Here is a 17,049-nt window from a genome sequence, read left to right on the forward strand (position 1 = left end):
TTGGCCAACTGTGATATCATATTCTCGTAAAAGGAGAAGTTTTTTCCTCCAAGTAAACAAAGTTAAGTGTTCTTGTAATTCAAGGACAGATACAAAGTGTGTATTGTGACGAGAGTTAAATTTAGTTTTATATTTTGCTTTTATTTTTATTTTATTTTAACCTGAACCTGTAAAACTGATAAAAACTAGAGCTGTGTATCAGCCTAGTTTTTAGGATGAATATGTCTTCCATAGTTTTGTGATTTCCAGAGCTCACACTTGATTAACTTTAGCCACTAAACAAAACATGGCTTTACACTAGCATGAACTGTAACATTTAACATGCTAATTGAGGCCTGTATAGACTGGTTTTTTTTTTTTTTTTGTTGTTGTTGTTTTTTTTGTGTGTGTGTGTGTGTGTTGGGGGGGGGGGGGGGGGGGGGGGGGGTTGCATTTTTTTGTGAGCATTACACAGTCGGAATTTGGGGTGAACTTTTTGGTTCCCTGTAGATCAGGGGTGTCAAACTCCAGTCCTCAAGGGCCAGTATCCACCATGTTTTTGTTGTTTCCATGCTCAAACACACCTGATTCAAATCAAATTAATCTAACATCTTCTTGTCAACCTGTTCAGGTGTTTTGGAGCATGGAGATAAGAAAAACCTGCAGGATCCCGACCTGCTGGGACTGGAGTTTGACACCTGTGTTGTAGATGGACTCCAAATTATCTGGAAATGTCTTCATATTTCTGTCCTGCAACTTCGCGTGGTATGAAGGTACAGGCTGAAAATACAGGTGGTAAAAAGGTTTTTTTTTGTTTGTTTGTTTGTTTTTTTTTACAGTAGAAAGTCTCATGAGTAATAATAAAATTCTAAGAAAAATAAAGAGAAACAAACATGATAATGTAATTTTTAGTAAGACTTGTTAAGAAGTTTGCTGAGCTGCACAGGAGTGGTTGAGATATCGCGAGATATACAGCGAGACTTCTTTGAGGACGCTTCAGTTTAGCAGCAGAGCGGCAGAAGAGAAGAAACAGCGCAGATGTTTGTCACAAGAAACATTTAGTGGTGGTACAGAATGACACTTTCACCACGGGAAACCGCAAGGTTTCCATTGACTGGAAATTGAAGAGTTTTATTAAGGGATAGCGAAGCAGAGAAAATATGAGTCGCTGGATTTGGTGCCCGTGTCTGGTGGTTCTTCTCTTGCTCTCCGAAGTTCAAGCACAAGTAGAAAGTAAGTATCGTGATTAGAGCTAGCGAGTGGATTTAGTTGTACATATTTAGTTTTCCTTGTGCCTGCTACATCTATAAAACCTATAAAAGCAGTGGTTTGTATCAGCAAAGTTTGGACAAGCGAGTCGTCGTTTGTTGGGTTGTGATTTCTGAAGCTCACCCTTGAGTAGCTTTAGCTAGCAAAGAAAACATTTTCCACTATTAAACCCAAATGTTCTCAGACTCTTGTGCACATCTTGTAAACCACATATTGTGTGAAATTATTTAGCTTTTACACAGATAAGACATGGTGTTGGAGGGAACCAGCCAAAGCCAGTTTAAATTGTGTTATAATGTACATGAATATAATCAGTATGTGGCAAAATGCTGTTTGTGCTCCCTGAGAAAATCAATCTGCATGAGTGTATTTTATTAGATTTAGGTGAAATCGCTATATAAAGTCGATGATACAGAGTCTAACTTTTCTGAGCTTAGATTCAAAACAAAAGATGTTGTGAAAATGGGATAGTGGAATGATTACCCTGTTTGGTTAATCAATAGTTTGGTTACTGCTTTCCGATACTATTATTGTGTAGTTAGTTTGCTTTTATATCTTCCTGATTGACTTTTCTTTTGAGTTTTTAGAAATCTTTTGTTTTACTTTGTTTTTTGTCACTTAAGAAAATAAAACAATGAAATTTAGGGAAAAGGTTGCATGCCAGTATAGTGTAAGCTAAACATAGCCTGGATAACATTTTCTGCCATTAACAGCGTAGTGAATATTCAGGAGAATAACAGGAGATAAGCTCAGTAATTCAGTCTTGAATGTGCTTCACATTTTTTCAGTGTATGCACTTATCATAAAAACCAACAAAATTTAAAAAAAACAAAACAAGACAGTAGGTCAGTCCTGAGCTGGAATATGACCCTCATACAGTCCTGATTAAGTAACACGTGCAGCCCTCAACAAATCCACTAAGCATTAGCTCTCATACTTTGCATTCTTCCTCAAAGCGAAGAATGAGGACCTTTCACACTATAGCAAATATACACATATTTATAAAAGTCTACATGTGTGTCGCAATTGGTCAGCTGCTAAAAGTGTGTTCATCTTTTCAAACTTTGAAACCAGATAAAATCAGTCAGACTGATTATTCATTGATACGCTTAAGGAGGGTCGTTTTGTCTCACGAAACTAGGATAGTCGGACCCTGATAGGTTGTGTACTTCATGAATAGCTGCAACCGTTTTGAAACTTTTTGCAACGGAAATGCAATTTATATTATTGACAAAGATATTTCTCTTTTGAAACTACTGGTAAAGCTACATGTACTTGTTTGATCTAACCACTGAATCATTGCTGCTGCATGATCATTTAAAGGTCTGTGCTTATTTGCTCTCTCTCCTGCTGAGTTAATTGATTTTTATCAGTATATGAAAATAGAAAAATGCCCAAGAGTGAAAACTTGACAGTGATGTAAGCAGGCGATCAGAAGAAAATATGCTTGTTTAATCGTATATATGAGTTTTAAAATATCTTTATATCATAGTAATAGATTTATAGATGAACAGTTTTCAAAGGACTTTTTAAAACCATAAATAAAATGTTGATGGTGACTGAGTGCATTATGCAATAGCTATCAGTCCAATGAAACAGCCCTTTGTAGTTTAGAAATGAGTTTTTTACTGAACATTTAAGGAGTTTAAAATTTTTTGTAGTGCTTAAATAAGTTCAATAAGCACATATTTGTTCATTGTTATACTATTCTCCATAAGATCCCACTTTGATGACACAGTGCACACAAATATTTTTTTTTTAAATTTTTATTAAATCCACTTCTTAAATCTTAGCAGGAAAATGTAGACGTGATGTGGTAACACTGCAGCAACTACTGTGAAAGTGTTGTTTCTTTATGTATCTTCATTATTATTTTTCCAGCTTGAGTTTTGATCAATCAAACTGTCATGGCAGATAACTCTTTCAACTGAAGTGTTGCATCCTTTTGCCCTTATGTCTGTGTTTAAGCAGTCTTTAATCTGGTATTTTACCTGGTATCTGTACAACACACTCAGAAACAAACAAACACATAAAAAAACAGAAAAGTCCACAACTAATTCGATTTTGTCTTTTCAAAAATATACTCTTAAAGTTAATGTAGACATTTTAGTTTAGCTGAAATCACACAATATCAGAGTTCTCAAAATGTAAAACACTAAGGTGATTTGTTTCGAGCTCAAACTCCAGTTTGTATGCTCATCAACAATTTGCCATGGTTTGCCATACAAGCTCTGCTGTTTTACTTTTTCCAAAAACAGGCAATTGATAAAATCAAATTCCCAGTAAATCTCCTCTTACTCACATATGTTTGTTTATTTTTGGTTGGCAATTTTTTTTGGTTTGATATGAAATGCCTGGGTGAACAGCAGAGTGAACAGACTGTCACTATTTTGATCAGGACCAAGAAATTGTTCCACAGTCATAAACAGTACTCTTATTCAGAAAACTGGCCAAATCCAAGGTCCAAAAATCAGTTTTTGAACTTATCCATTGCACTTCTTTAACATCTTTTCATCTTTTAGTCAGAGAGCTAAATTGGTTTCCATTTATTTTACTACAGCACCATCATGTGAGGTATATGAAACAAATCTGATTTGTTTGTCTTGTTTCCCCCTCAGATCGGGTGATTTTCCTGCCAGGGACATTTCAGAATGTGAACGTCTCACAGAATGAGACGGTGCAGCTCATAGTCTCCAGGATCCCTCCTGAGATTGCCTTCATAACTCTGCAGTTTCACACGCTGCACCGTAACGCCACGCTGTCCTACACAAGGGTGAGAACATCAGCGCCTCCAGTAATACTCAAAAAATCTGACATGACACATTTAAAGATTTTACAGATATTCTGTCTACCAGTTTAAACAGAACATTTTATTTGTTTGCTGTTTATAATGCTGTCAGAAAAACTTCACTGTTTAGTGTCTCCATTTGAACATGTCTTAATATGATTTAAAACATCAACTTAGGAAAAAAGCATTAAAAAATAACTAAATTATTTTTTTATTTTTTTTATATTCAAAGCTTGGACCTGCTTTCATGATTATGCTCTGTATTCAAAACAAATAATTGTAGTTATGCATGCAGCATCAAATTAAGTAAACAGCTTAATAGAATGAAATGAAAGGAAATAAAGGTCATGCAGTATTTGTTTAGTGTCAAACGAGGGACTGTTCATCTTTCTGATCAGATTTCTGTTGAACATTAGATCAATATGTTTGTCCATTAGTTCCCTGAGGTTGCAGTAATATCAGGAGTGGATTTATGTAGCTATTATAATAAAAAATAAAACAGTAAATTCAATTAAAAGGGGATAAGATGAAGGTTTTGTGATGAGAAGCTCGAGTTATAATATTTAAATCAGCAAAACCAATGATTTACTTCAATTACTTCAATTTATTCACTTTCTCAGCAGAATAGTTCTGTTAATGCTGCGGTCGTGTGACGCAGTTATTTATATATATATATATATATATATATATATATATATATATATAAAATATATAAAAAAATATTTTAAAAAAACAAAAAAAAACCCATAAAATTTTCCAGTGAAACTGCAGCCATGTTTCATAGTGGATGCAGCCAAATTAGTTCAGCTGCTGCTTAATGAATGAGTCTTTGTGAGCAAGGTCGTCTGACCCCCTGAGAGAAGTCGCAGTCAGCTGATGTACAGTCCACAGGTCATGAGTAGCAGACAGAGAGGGGGATAAACCCCTGGTCTTGGTCCAGAAAGTCTCAGTGGAACGACTCATTTTGGATCCAAGCAGCACATACAGGTCAGGTTTAGTTGATCTTTTTTTTTTGTTTTTCCTGGTTGTTGATGTAGAAGAAAACAAATCTGTGTAATTTATGGGTTTTTTAACTTCAAAAAGGTCCCTTATCACAGAAGAGGAAGCTGTTGACGCAAGTGAGCATGAGTGGGTATCAGAGGGCAAACAACCAAACTTACTAAGAAAAAAAGGGGGAACTGAGCATTCTAGCAGAAACGAGCTGAAACTTCATATGTTACAATTCACCAGTTTGCTATTTTTCTTTTTATTTCATCATTTTTTAATAATTCAAAGTGATTAAATTGACCTTTTTTTTTTTTTTGTTAATGTTGTCCTTACTGTCGGTGCCAGTGCTGACTGTGAAATTCTTCTGCTTTCAGCCGTTGTCTCTGTTTCCTGTTTGTGACACACTTGTCTTTGCAATAGTTTAACATTGTTCTGCTTCTTTGTCATGCTTCACACATTAAATGAAACCCCCATTTAAGAGAGCATCTCTGCCCTCTCCTGTATCGCCTTCCTGAACACCACCAGTTTCGCACAATGTGGTTATTATACATGCAGACAAGTCACACTGAGAGATGTGCTGTGTGGGCTCAAAGTGTCAGTGTTGCCAGTGTCAGAGCTCCTTCCGTCAGGGTTTCCCTGGACAACATGACTGTAAAAACAATCCTTTGTCCCCCTCACCCAGCTCATTTCAGCCCACAACAGCACTAAGGAGGAAATATATGTACTTGTTTACTTTTAGCCACTGATCACTGGTTATATTATATGATGTGTCCGTGTGCAGTTACATGATCAGTGGTCTGTTGTGATTTATTAGTGGTTTTTATTCTACAGGCTCCGCGGTGTCGAAGGTAAATTACCCAATTAAGTCTTTATCTTTTATCAACAGTAATTCAGCTCAATTTTCACTGTGAATAATAAAAAAAGAGGAACCATAATTTCCTTTTACCAGAAGTTTTACCAGAACTATGTGAAACAGTTGCATTGATTTATTAAAACATGTAAACAAAAATGTATGTATATTATATAACCACCTTAAGAAAATCAATATTTAGTTTGATCACCTTTAGTTTTCACCAACAGCCTGGACCTTCTTACTCCAGCTTTCTTGTGATTTATGTACGTAGTCTTCAGAAATATTAGCCTTCAGTCTTTTTAAAGGACACATAAAAGCTCTTCTTGGGACGTTGGCTGGGTTTTGCATGATTCTCTGTCTAGACAACCCTTCATCGCTTTAGAAATGTTGATGTTCTGTTCTAAAGAGATTTACAACTTTTCTCAAGGAAAAAGTCTGAGCAGATAACACCAGCAGCAGATGATGACGCTCACGTTGTTGCACTACAAACTGCTCCTGAATTTTTCAATCAGTGTTAACAGACTGCTCTTGAACGTCACCCTACATAAAGATGTCAGTTGTTGCTGTATGCCGTTTGCCATGAGTTATTATAATTATCGATATATAAACACCACACAGCTGTTGTCCTACATCATCTGAATCTCCCAGCAGTTCATTACGCCATCAGAGCTGTTGCCACTGCTTATCAATCCAGTTTGTGTCTCATTTGGATGACTTCAGCCTTTTAATCCTGCTTTTCCTTCCTAAGAGTGGCTTCTTGACAGCCACCCTACCATGGAGACCATTTCTGCTAAGGCTTCAAGAAACAGTAGATGGATAAACTCAGTGATCACTTATCAGATCTCTACCGGACTTGTTTTGTTTTTGTTATATATATATATATATATATATATATATATATATATATATATATATATATATATATATATATATTTCTTAAGAACATCAAATTTATATAATGCTCACCTACTGGTTATGCTCTCCACTTCCAGTTTCCTTGAATTTTAGGGACACACTACTAGCATACAGAGAGAGACCATGTTTTCAGCTGCTAGCTATTAGGAAATCACCTTATTGGTGCACAAATAGTATTTTACGCCTGTCAAATTCTGTTATCTTTAGCATTTGAATAGCTGTAACTTCAGAAAGTAAAACAAATGTTTTGTATTAACCACATGCTACTGATGTCATAACTCCCAAAGATATACTTAAGATTTTTTTTTTAATCCAGAATGGGTTATGTGTTGGAAAAACAAAAGCCCATCCCTTGAATTTAGTATATTTTGTTTTTATGCTTAAATGAATCATGGGTCAATGACAAGTCTAGTAACCAAACCAAAAGAAAGAATCCATAGTATTCCAATGACAATGATCAAGTAGAAGAACTGGGATGAAAATAAACAATAAAATTGCCAAAAACTTGTGAAGACCTGCAAAAAGGCTGGAAAATTATGCCTTAAGGCCACTTAGACTATATCTGGCTCCTTGTAAAGGAAAGGGATGTGACTTAAGATTTCTGCACAGTACTGTACAGATCTAGAGATTCATCTATTTCCACCAACTCTTAAACAGCTTTTTATAGTTCTTGGACCACAGTGAAGCTTTGTAAGACAAAGGAAAAGAAACTACACTTTATTGTGTTGTAGTTAGAGTTGGGTGTTCTTTGGTTTTTCATCCATGTGAGCTCAGAGACACAGAAAGCAGTCTGGATACGACATTCAGCTGATCGAAAAGGGGGATGTTTGTAGGTACGGATGTGATCGAAGGCTTGCTGTATCCAGATTAGAGGGCTGAAACCTGAGGAAACATGAATTCATTACCTTATATAACAATAGTCACATGTGGATTCAAACCCTGGATAATTAGCAACACTAACAAGACGATGATGTCTCCATTATCATTGATTCGATATGAAATTTTCCCTCAGTTATAACCAAACTATGGAATAAATCTGAAACATTTTTATTCCATTTGTATGAAAAATTGTTACATATGTGTCTGCTGTCGGAAGAATCGCCTCATGACTTTTGTCATGCCGTGTCTTCATAAGATAAGCATTCGTAAACTGTACTGTTGCTGAATGTTCTTATCTTCGTGGATGCTTTTTTTTACACATTATTTTATGTGTGGGCTGTTATTTTTTTATTTGTCTGATTTATTTGACAGGGACTTTGCTTATGTACATAGGCAAACAAATTTGTAGCTGATGCCATGCAAACAGAGTTTTAAGCCAAGCTAATTCTCACAACTTTCCCCTGGCTGGGCCTCTCTACACAACATTAAAATATGATGCATTACAAAACCCATATTAGACTCATAAATTCCCACAGTATAAAATCTATAATTCATTCACACATACTGTTTTGTGTAAACAGGTGGAATTTTGTTGTGTTTTCAGCCAGGCCTGATAAATTAATCTCTCTTTTTGGCTCAGATGGCAAGTCAGGATCAATCTCTGACGGCAGTGGACTCCGGGCTGTTGTCGGCTCTCAGGCCCGAACAGTCGTCTCTCACTTTGTTCCTGTCTTCTCCCAATGGTGACACAGTGGCGGGCACCGGCGTCATCCTCCCGTACTCCAGCTCTGGTAACTTTTAAAGTATTTACAAACTCATGCCAGGATGCTCCTACTCTGACTTGCCTGATTAGTCTGAAATGAGGAAGTTTCGTACACTCAGTCATTAACTATTTCTGCAAAAGCAAAGCACAGAAAGTCTCCACCAACAGGGAAGGAAGTGTTCGCTGATCTTAGATTAAAACTTGAGAAAAGTGCTGCATGAGTGAGCACCTGCACTGATTGCATGCAGACGTTCATGTGCCTTCATTTGTGTGAATGCTTCCACCATGGCCTCTAACAAAGGACTTTTGTTTCAGACCCCGTCCCTGGAGCCTGTAACATGGAGTTCAACCTGAACACAGATCCAAACATCTACATCCACTACAACCTTTATGAAACAACCATCCAGTTTGCGCCTGCAAATTTAGGATATGAGAGGTAAAGCACGTCTGACTGGTTCCACTTGCTCAACTTCCTGTTCAATTGTGGGAGACTTTTTCTCAAGCAGCCTCCTCCCTTGTCTGCTCAGACTGATATTTTCTAGCACATCTGTGTCACAAAGCCTTCCTGAAGCGACCACGCTCACTGACAAACTTGCATTTCCGGCTAAGCTTGCAGCCGTACAGATATGATCCCATGTCTGTGTTGCATCACTAGTTTTATCTGTATTGTGGACTTTCTGGAAATCCCAGAGAAGATCAGAGTGAATACAACAGGTATACTGTTCAGCTAGATTGTGAATGCATATTTCTTTATGCACTCACATAAAGGAATATGTGAGTGCATAAAGAAATTTGGGTGCAGGTTAGTTTACTTCTGATGCAACTCTTCTTGTTTAACATGTCTGACTCGATTCATTCATCTTTATAATAAGTGAAGAGATCATTTGAACACAACTCCCTCTGACTGCTCTAATATTCAAGTCTGAGCCATATCATGTGGGTTGTTTGTTCTGAAATGAGGAAAAAATGACTACATAAAGTTTGATATATGAGCTTAATATCTTTACTTTTTTTTAAACATATATTTAATATAATCTTATCCACACTCAGAACAAATTATGTACATATTGGGCTATTTAATTAGTTTGTACAATTTTCCTTCAAATGTGAGGAAACGTCATTGTTTAAATAAAGTAACAGTGTTTATTTCTAAATAAATTCAGTCTTTATTATAACAATTAAATTTCACACAATTGTTTCATATAAAGATGTTTTCTGGTTTTGAAGCAGTGTTCAGTCCATTTTATTTTCTTACCTCCACCAAGGAGGTTGTGTTTTCGTCGGAGTTGGTTTGTTTGTATGTTAGCAACATTACTCAAGAAGTTATGGATGGATATTGATGAAATCTTCGGGATATGTTGGGGGTGTCATGAGGAACAAATGATGAAATTTTGGTGGAGATCCGGAAGAGATCCTGGATTTTGGATCACTTTGAAGTTATGTTGGGTGTTAATATGCTTATATGCTTGGCAGAGGTCTGCGCTTTCCGAGTGCTTTTCTAGTTTTGTTTTATTTTATTGAGAAAATACAAAAGTGCATACATTTTCAAATTTCTGTTCAAACCGAAGGTACTTTGTTGAATATTGATGCTGAAGATTTGACAGAACATGGTGTCCACAGTTTACTTTCGTGATTTGACGTGACCTCCATCGTTCAACTGATTTGCCAGTTTGGAAGCATTTTTATTCGAGGCTCAACTTGATGCTAAATTCTGTGTGTGCAAAAAAAAAAAAAGTCTGCCTTGTAGATAAGTACGATTGACTCTTGATTTCACCGCATGTCAGCTGTTATTGTTGTTTGCATCAGCGGTGCTTAAAGTTTACAAAGTAAGCCAAGCAATGAACTGCACATTATCCACCAATAACTAGCCACAAAGCTCAGGAGTTTGTTTTTTTTTCTTCATCTTAAACATTTCTATGTACAAACATAGCTCACGCACAGGTTTGTTGCTACTTAACACTCGCTACACAAAATGTGCTGCAGCTCAGTAGACTGGGGAAAAACTGATTTGTGCTCCGCTTTCCATCAGAGGTCAAACTCCTACAGCCTGCGATGAATCGACAGAAAGCAACACCCGCTGGCGGCTGCAGTATGACATCTACCAGTACTTCCTGCCGGAGAACGACCTATCAGAGCAAAGCCTGTTCAGTGGATTTCAGGCTGTGGCTGACATACAAGGCATGACAACAAGTGGCAGACGGGTAAACAGCATGAACGCTTACGATGAGCCGTTTGATTTCTCATCATAACAACAGCAGAAACGGCAACAAACCAGCTAATGTATCATCATGTGTCTCCCTTTAGCTGATCACGCTGCGGTCCACAGATAAGAGCGTGGCGATCTTCAACTCCATCCCCGGTCAGGGTATTATCTACTCGGTCATTGTCAGAGATCCGGTGTTAAACACCTCAGCTGCCTACGTGCCTGTCCACACCTACGCCTGCAGCTTTGCATCCACTCTGGACGGCTGCCAGACTCTTGGTTGGCTTTTTGAAACCTCTTTTGTTCAGAAAACAATAACGAACGCAAATTTTTATGTAGTTTGTTTTGATTGTCGTGAATGTTACATTTCAGGAAAGATATCTACGAAAATCTTTTTCACCATCATCGGCTTGGCGGGCTTGTTTGTCTGCTTCTTTGGCCATCGATTCTTCAAATGTGGTGAGTAGTTTCAGCTTGTTGATGTAGCTTTTTTGTTGTTGCAAAAAAAAAAAAAAAAGATTTGCACAAACTTTGCACTTTGTTTAAAAAGAAAAATGCTGTTTTTTTTTTTTTTTTTTGGTTTTTTTTTTTTATTGTTTTCTTTAAAGAACAGCTTCCACATCACCAATAAACCAGCAGAGTCAGAATTAGTTCGCAAATTTTCTCGTGCATTTCTGATTCATGTACGCTGGGCAAACCTTTGGTCGCATGCAGCGTGCATCGGTTTGTATTTGGAAAATGAATTACCAGAAAGCGTCCTGCCGCTCATGTGGTCTTCCTCATGTGCCATGTAGAAATTTATTTGTTCCAACCTGAACCCATGACTGTGATCTGGTTCTGGTAAATCTCAGAATGATGGAAGGTTTAGGAAAGTTTTTCTTATTTTGCAGTGTGAGTACAGACTCGTCTCTTTTGTTCTTCTGCACACAGAGCTGTTCTGCATGGGATTCAGCTTTGCAGCATTTTTCTTCTTCATTCTGATCACGAGGACCACAGACCTGGACTACGACAGTAAGTCTTTGCCTTTCATGCAACCAAAGCCACAGGAAGTCTTTTTGACTTCTCAGCCTCCACATTAGTAGGTAAAGTGAAGATTTCAGCTATCAGCAGTGCTCTCTCTCTGCAGTCCGCCTGGCCGTGTCGGCGGTAATCGGTGTGCTGGGCGGAGTTCTTTTAGTGATGAGCTGGTGGCGATTCGGTTCGGTCATGGCCTGTGTCGTCGTGGTCGGCCTGATGCTCGGCTTCCTCATCGCCTCCACCGTGTTCTTCACTCCAATCGGTACACAGAGAATCGGCCTTCTTTTAGGAAACTGATTTGCACTTCATATGAGGTCAACATGTTCCATCCATATGTGTTTTCAGGTGACTTTGACGTGTTTAGGAACTCGGATGTGATTTTCTGGGTGACGTTCTGCTGCATTATGATAATCGTTCCCCTGTTCTTCCTGCGGTGGCCCAGAGAGGTAACAGATTTATCACCTCTAGCCGCAACAGAATGTGCCGGTTTGATTCCGCTTCATTTTGGTGCCATCTGGTGGTCCACAGCAGAACACTGGATTTAAAAAAAGTCATCGCATTTGAACCAAACTAATTAAACGTTGAACATATATAGTCTACATGTTCAAAAGATAAGTGAGATATTTTGTAAAAAAAAAATTAAAAATTGATTAAATAAAACTGATTGTGGTAAGATGAAGTATGTGTAAGGAGGAAAAATACCATTTTTGCAGTAATAGGTGGGAGAAAATCACTTAACCATTTATTGTCACACAAAAACACTCCACAGCTGCCAAGTCCCCCCCCCCCCCCCCCCCCGAGCAGACCAGCCAGCCAGTCTGCTAGGAAGCACCTCCAATACATACCAAGATGCACCACACTCTCAATTCAACAAGCCGACAGTCAACAGAAACATTAACAAGATTACATGTCACATTCAGTAATCTATCATATTCACATTTATACAGTCCTCAATGTTCATCTTTACACCCCTAATCACCTTCACTTAATTATTCAATAAAGAACAAGACATGTACACTGCAGTAGCGCTGATTAAAGGCAGGAACAGTCGATGAAGAAAAGATATCAGAGGAGACATTTTGAAAGAGAATGGTTGACATCACTAAAAGTATAAACATAAACAGAGTGATTGGTAAACATAAGTGCAACAAGAGGCAACACAAAACTGCTTGCTAACACTGATTCCTGTGTGTCAAGTGTAAAACTGAAGATAAGCATGAAGAGTAAAAATGCAGGGAAATAGAAAAAAATAACACAAATATTAAATAAGCTGACAAGACACTGCATGACCGAATAAACCATTAAAGTTCACAGCTACCAATAAAACTACACATATTTGAAGTCCTTTTTTTCTTAGATCCCTGTTCTACATTTATTCATTCATTCAGTTAGACTGAGGGTAAAATCTGGAAGAGTGATTCTGATTAAAGATCACATTTATTTAACTGCTTCCATGTATCGTAGCATTTTTCACTTCATTTACAAAGGTTTTAGCAGTGAATTGAAAAGGTAGAAAGTTTCTTTTAAAACTGCGTACAAGTTTATAGCTTTATGTTTGCATTTGGAATTAATGGGAAAGTGATCCCAAACGTTAGAGCAGCTGTGTACCTTCAGTGTATAAGGAAGAAAAATACAGTTCAGTGAGGTTTACATGTGGAATACATCAGATATGCTTAACCTGTTATCTATCTGTCTTAAACATTTTATTTTAACTCCTGTCTCCTTAAAGCAAGGATGCCCTTTTCCAGTCCAAGTTTTAGTTACTTACGAAGTTGCTTATTTACTCCTCCCACACACAGGAACATGAATTGTAGAATTACAAGAATGGATCAGTTTTAAACCTAGTAAATTATTAGAAGTTCAGGTGAGCTGAGCAGATGAGTTTATGTAGCGTGGCTTGAAGCTGAGTGGAGTAAAGATGAGTAGATTTACTTATTAGAGCTGGGAGTGTGATGTAAGCAACCTTTATATTAGGTCTCTGATACATATCAGGTGTCCAGGAGGACTCTCCAGCTCAACATCCTTGCTCAAAAGTGGTCACTTCTGGTCCTAAAAGAAAGCTGGATGCTGAATTCAAAGCTGCAAAACAGCAGCTGATAAACCAATAGATGATAAAGTAATGGAAACAGCCATTTCTTACTAAGTCTGTCAGGCAGCTGCTCATTCTTTAAGCTATGCCAAACTTACTGCAAGACAAAAAGACATTCAGATGTCTTACATTTTCATTAATAGAATAAAAAGAAACTTCAGATTTCTGTAATGACTCTATTCTATTCTACAGTAATTTAGTAGACGCTTTTATCCAAAGCGACTTGCATATGAGTGAGAACAACACAAGCACGAAATCAAAAAGTAGAGGACATTGTAGGAAGGTGCTAGTGGACTGTCCAGTTGGATGCAAGTCGTTGAAGTGCTACAGGCTTTTTTTTGTTTTGTTTTGTTTTCTCCATTCCCCACCTATAATATCACCTATGTTAAAATACAAAGAATGAATGCCATAATGTTTGTTGCAAAGAACTGGGCTAAGTTCTCCAACTTTCCAACAAATGTATTGATACTAAGTGTTGAAGTGCTTCTTGAAGAGCTGAGTCTTCAACTTGCTCTTGAAAGTAGACAGGGATTCTGCAGAGCGGACAGAGTTTGGGAGATCATTCCACCATCGTGGCACAACAGAGGAAAAGAGTCTGGCTAGTGATTTAGTCCTACGTTGTGGTGGTAACATGAGGCGTCTTTCACTGGTGGAACGTAGCTGTTGAGAGGGAGTGAAGGTAGATGGGAGCCGTTTGAGTTATTGTTTTGTAAACCAGAAGCAAAGAACAGTTTGTAACCCTGGTCTTTGTGTGTGTGTGTGTGTGTGTGTGTGTGTGTGTGTGTGTGTGTGTGTGTGTGTGTGTGTGTGTGTGTGTGTGTGTGTGTGTGTGTGTGTGTGTGTGTGTGTGTGTGTGTGTGTGTGTGTGTGTGTGTGTGTGTGTGTTTGTCAGGGGAACATCATCACATGTGGAGTTGTCGGTGCTTACGCCGTCATCCTTGCTGTGAACGCCTACATTTACACCAGCCTCTCCTACATCACTCTGAACATCCTGAAACGCTTCCTCAACAACAACTTCAGCATGGTGTTCACCGACGTGCCGTTCCAAACCATCGGTGAGTTCAAACACAAAGTCAAAACTATCCAGTGTCATGAATCTCGTTTTAACTCGCCGTCCTCCCTCCGAACAGACTACGCCATGATAACTGTGTGGGTGGTGCTGGGGGTGTGCGGCATCGTCCTGCAACTCTACCGCGAGCGCTCCCGGCCGTTTTTCCCCCCGAGCCCATACCTCATGTGGCTGCAGGAGCGCGAGCGGCGCAAGACCAACGTCCTGGACCCGAGCCACCACTTCCCCTCGCTGCCCAGCCGCATCGTGGAACGGGCGCGGCAACTCGTGCAGCGGAGGGAGCCGGTAGGAGAGCATACGCCGCTGCTCCTGTAAACCGATGACATGCAGAGATAAAGTCCCAACCAGACAGGAAGAGATCCTGATGGAGGATTTTTTTTTTTTTTTTTTAAAGGAAACCACGGAGACTTTACAGATCTTTTACGATGGCTTTCCTCATGACAAGGATTCTGGGACGATGCTACGCATCATTAATGACAATACACACCTCAGAGGGAGAGTCTGACAACTAACACCATTTTTATTAAACACTTGAATGACGTTAAACCGAAGGAGAAGAACCAATGAATGACGAAACTGCAACTGCTTTTGGTTCTTTAAAATGCCGCTTCTGTTTATTGTTTGCACTAAAATCACAAACCACTACATTTTTACCAAGCAAGGTGTCTCATCTTTTCACATTGAGTATTTTTACAAATTTTTTTGGGTTTGTAAGTGCCAAAACAAATGAGTTAATCGCCTTTTGAAGCCCAATTTAAAGATACATTTTTTAATTTACTGGATCCTCTAACATTTAGAAGATGAAGTCTGGGAAATCATCATTTTTAACCTTTAGTCACCGCAAAACTTGCAGGGACAAATTTGACCTTTGTTCAATGCCATGGTTTGTTTTGACTGGCCTGAAACTTGGCGATCCAGTCAATGTTTTTGTACTTTGCACACTGAGATTTAATATATTTCATTTCTATTGCTGTCAAGGTGCTAATTGTAGGTCAGTGTGTGGAAACTTGGGTCAGGGTTTCACATGCAGCTTTTATACTACTGATGAGCACTTGGACAGACAAAGCTTTTGATTTTAAATTCTCCAAATGTTTGTTGGAGTTTTATTAAAGTAGAGCTGACTTCTCTAGCTTAAAAAAAATAAAAAATTGAAAAATGAGATTATTCGTAATTGAATGTGTTTTGATAATAAAAGGCCCTATAGCTAAAAATTTGTCCTCTGTTTTTAATGCATATTTGTCTGGATGCAAGATAAGTACATAAATGTGTTGAATGCAATTACTGTTTTTGAAAAAGAAAGTAAATTCTCTTTCGACGTCAAATACTGAGGCCCCAAAAACGATCTGGATATATAATATGTGAGAATACTGGTTGAATTAGTTTTTAAAGTTCATATCTGTTAACCAAGCTAGATCAACATGGCAACCATTCTGCTCAGGAGTAATTTATGGTCACATTTTTAAAATAGATCTGCTTTACAAACACTATCCTGTTTTTCTTGTCTTCATGATGTGCCAGACAGCAAAATAAGATTTAATTTATTTTATTTTTTTTTTTTTATTTTAAATGGGTGGAAATAAAAGTTGAGTTGCTGAAGAAATTGTTCCACAATCCTTCAGAAAGAAATACTTTTAATTAATCACACAACTTAGCCAGTGTAGGACTTTCATATTTAGACAAAATGCTGGCGTTGGTTTTCAGCATTTGATGTTGATCGTTACATTTGACTTGTGATGACCCCACCACTGTTTTGTCTTTACCTGGTTGTCTGAGTGTTTGCAGGTGCTGTCCTAATCAGTGGCATGAGCCAGACCTGGGCCCGGTGTGCTCTGCCACAGTTCGAGAGCTCCATCCAGCCTGAGCTCAGTGTGTCTCCCAGTTTGGGCTGGGAGAGCCCCCCCTGGGTTTGTCCAGGTGTGGCATTTTGCTTTTGTGTTAGTTTAGGTTGCTTTGTTGGTCTGGCTTTGGTTAAGTTATTTTACTTATGTTTTTTTAATTGTTATTTTTGTAATAACCACTTTTGTACCTGCCTCCCTTCTTAGTTGCAGCCTTTGAGCCGGGCTGTAACAAGTGGGGGCTCGTCCATTTGGTTTGTCCCGGTGTGGTTTGCAGAGCTGCTGATTGATGGGAGCTGTTGCTTGGTGTTATTTTCCTGGTTGGTGGGGCTGGTAGTGATATTTATCCATGCTTGGCTGCGTTTTGTTTGGGCTCAGCAGTTTGTTATGCTGTTTGTCGTTG

The 17,049-nt window shown here is 38.3% G+C and overlaps 1 protein-coding gene across 1 annotated transcript; it reads left to right on the forward strand.

Moving 5' to 3' along the window:
* Positions 1 to 998: 998 nt before the first annotated feature.
* tm7sf3 (transmembrane 7 superfamily member 3) lies at positions 999 to 15,795 on the forward strand. Its single transcript, XM_079263589.1, has 12 exons — positions 999 to 1,212; positions 3,867 to 4,021; positions 8,311 to 8,461; positions 8,749 to 8,869; positions 10,463 to 10,634; positions 10,738 to 10,915; positions 11,009 to 11,095; positions 11,567 to 11,647; positions 11,763 to 11,915; positions 11,999 to 12,099; positions 14,635 to 14,797; positions 14,873 to 15,795. Exons 1-12 carry the CDS (start codon positions 1,140 to 1,142, stop codon positions 15,124 to 15,126), a joined length of 1,689 nt encoding a protein of 562 aa, XP_079119715.1. The 5' UTR covers positions 999 to 1,139; the 3' UTR covers positions 15,127 to 15,795.
* Positions 15,796 to 17,049: the final 1,254 nt, after the last annotated feature.

The sequence above is a fragment of the Telmatherina bonti genome, assembly GCF_933228915.1.
Source record: "Telmatherina bonti genome assembly, chromosome: 23".
NCBI classification, from domain to species: domain Eukaryota; kingdom Metazoa; phylum Chordata; class Actinopteri; order Atheriniformes; family Telmatherinidae; genus Telmatherina; species Telmatherina bonti.

Bases quoted from the DNA above. Each gene is read 5' to 3' on its own strand.
- tm7sf3 (XM_079263589.1), top strand. From the start codon at position 1,140: ATGAGTCGCTGGATTTGGTGCCCGTGTCTGGTGGTTCTTCTCTTGCTC. The intron at 1,213-3,866 runs GTAAGTATCGTG...TTTCCCCCTCAG, and splicing joins AGTTCAAGCACAAGTAGAAA to ATCGGGTGATTTTCCTGCCA. The intron at 11,648-11,762 runs GTAAGTCTTTGC...CTCTCTCTGCAG, and splicing joins CACAGACCTGGACTACGACA to TCCGCCTGGCCGTGTCGGCG.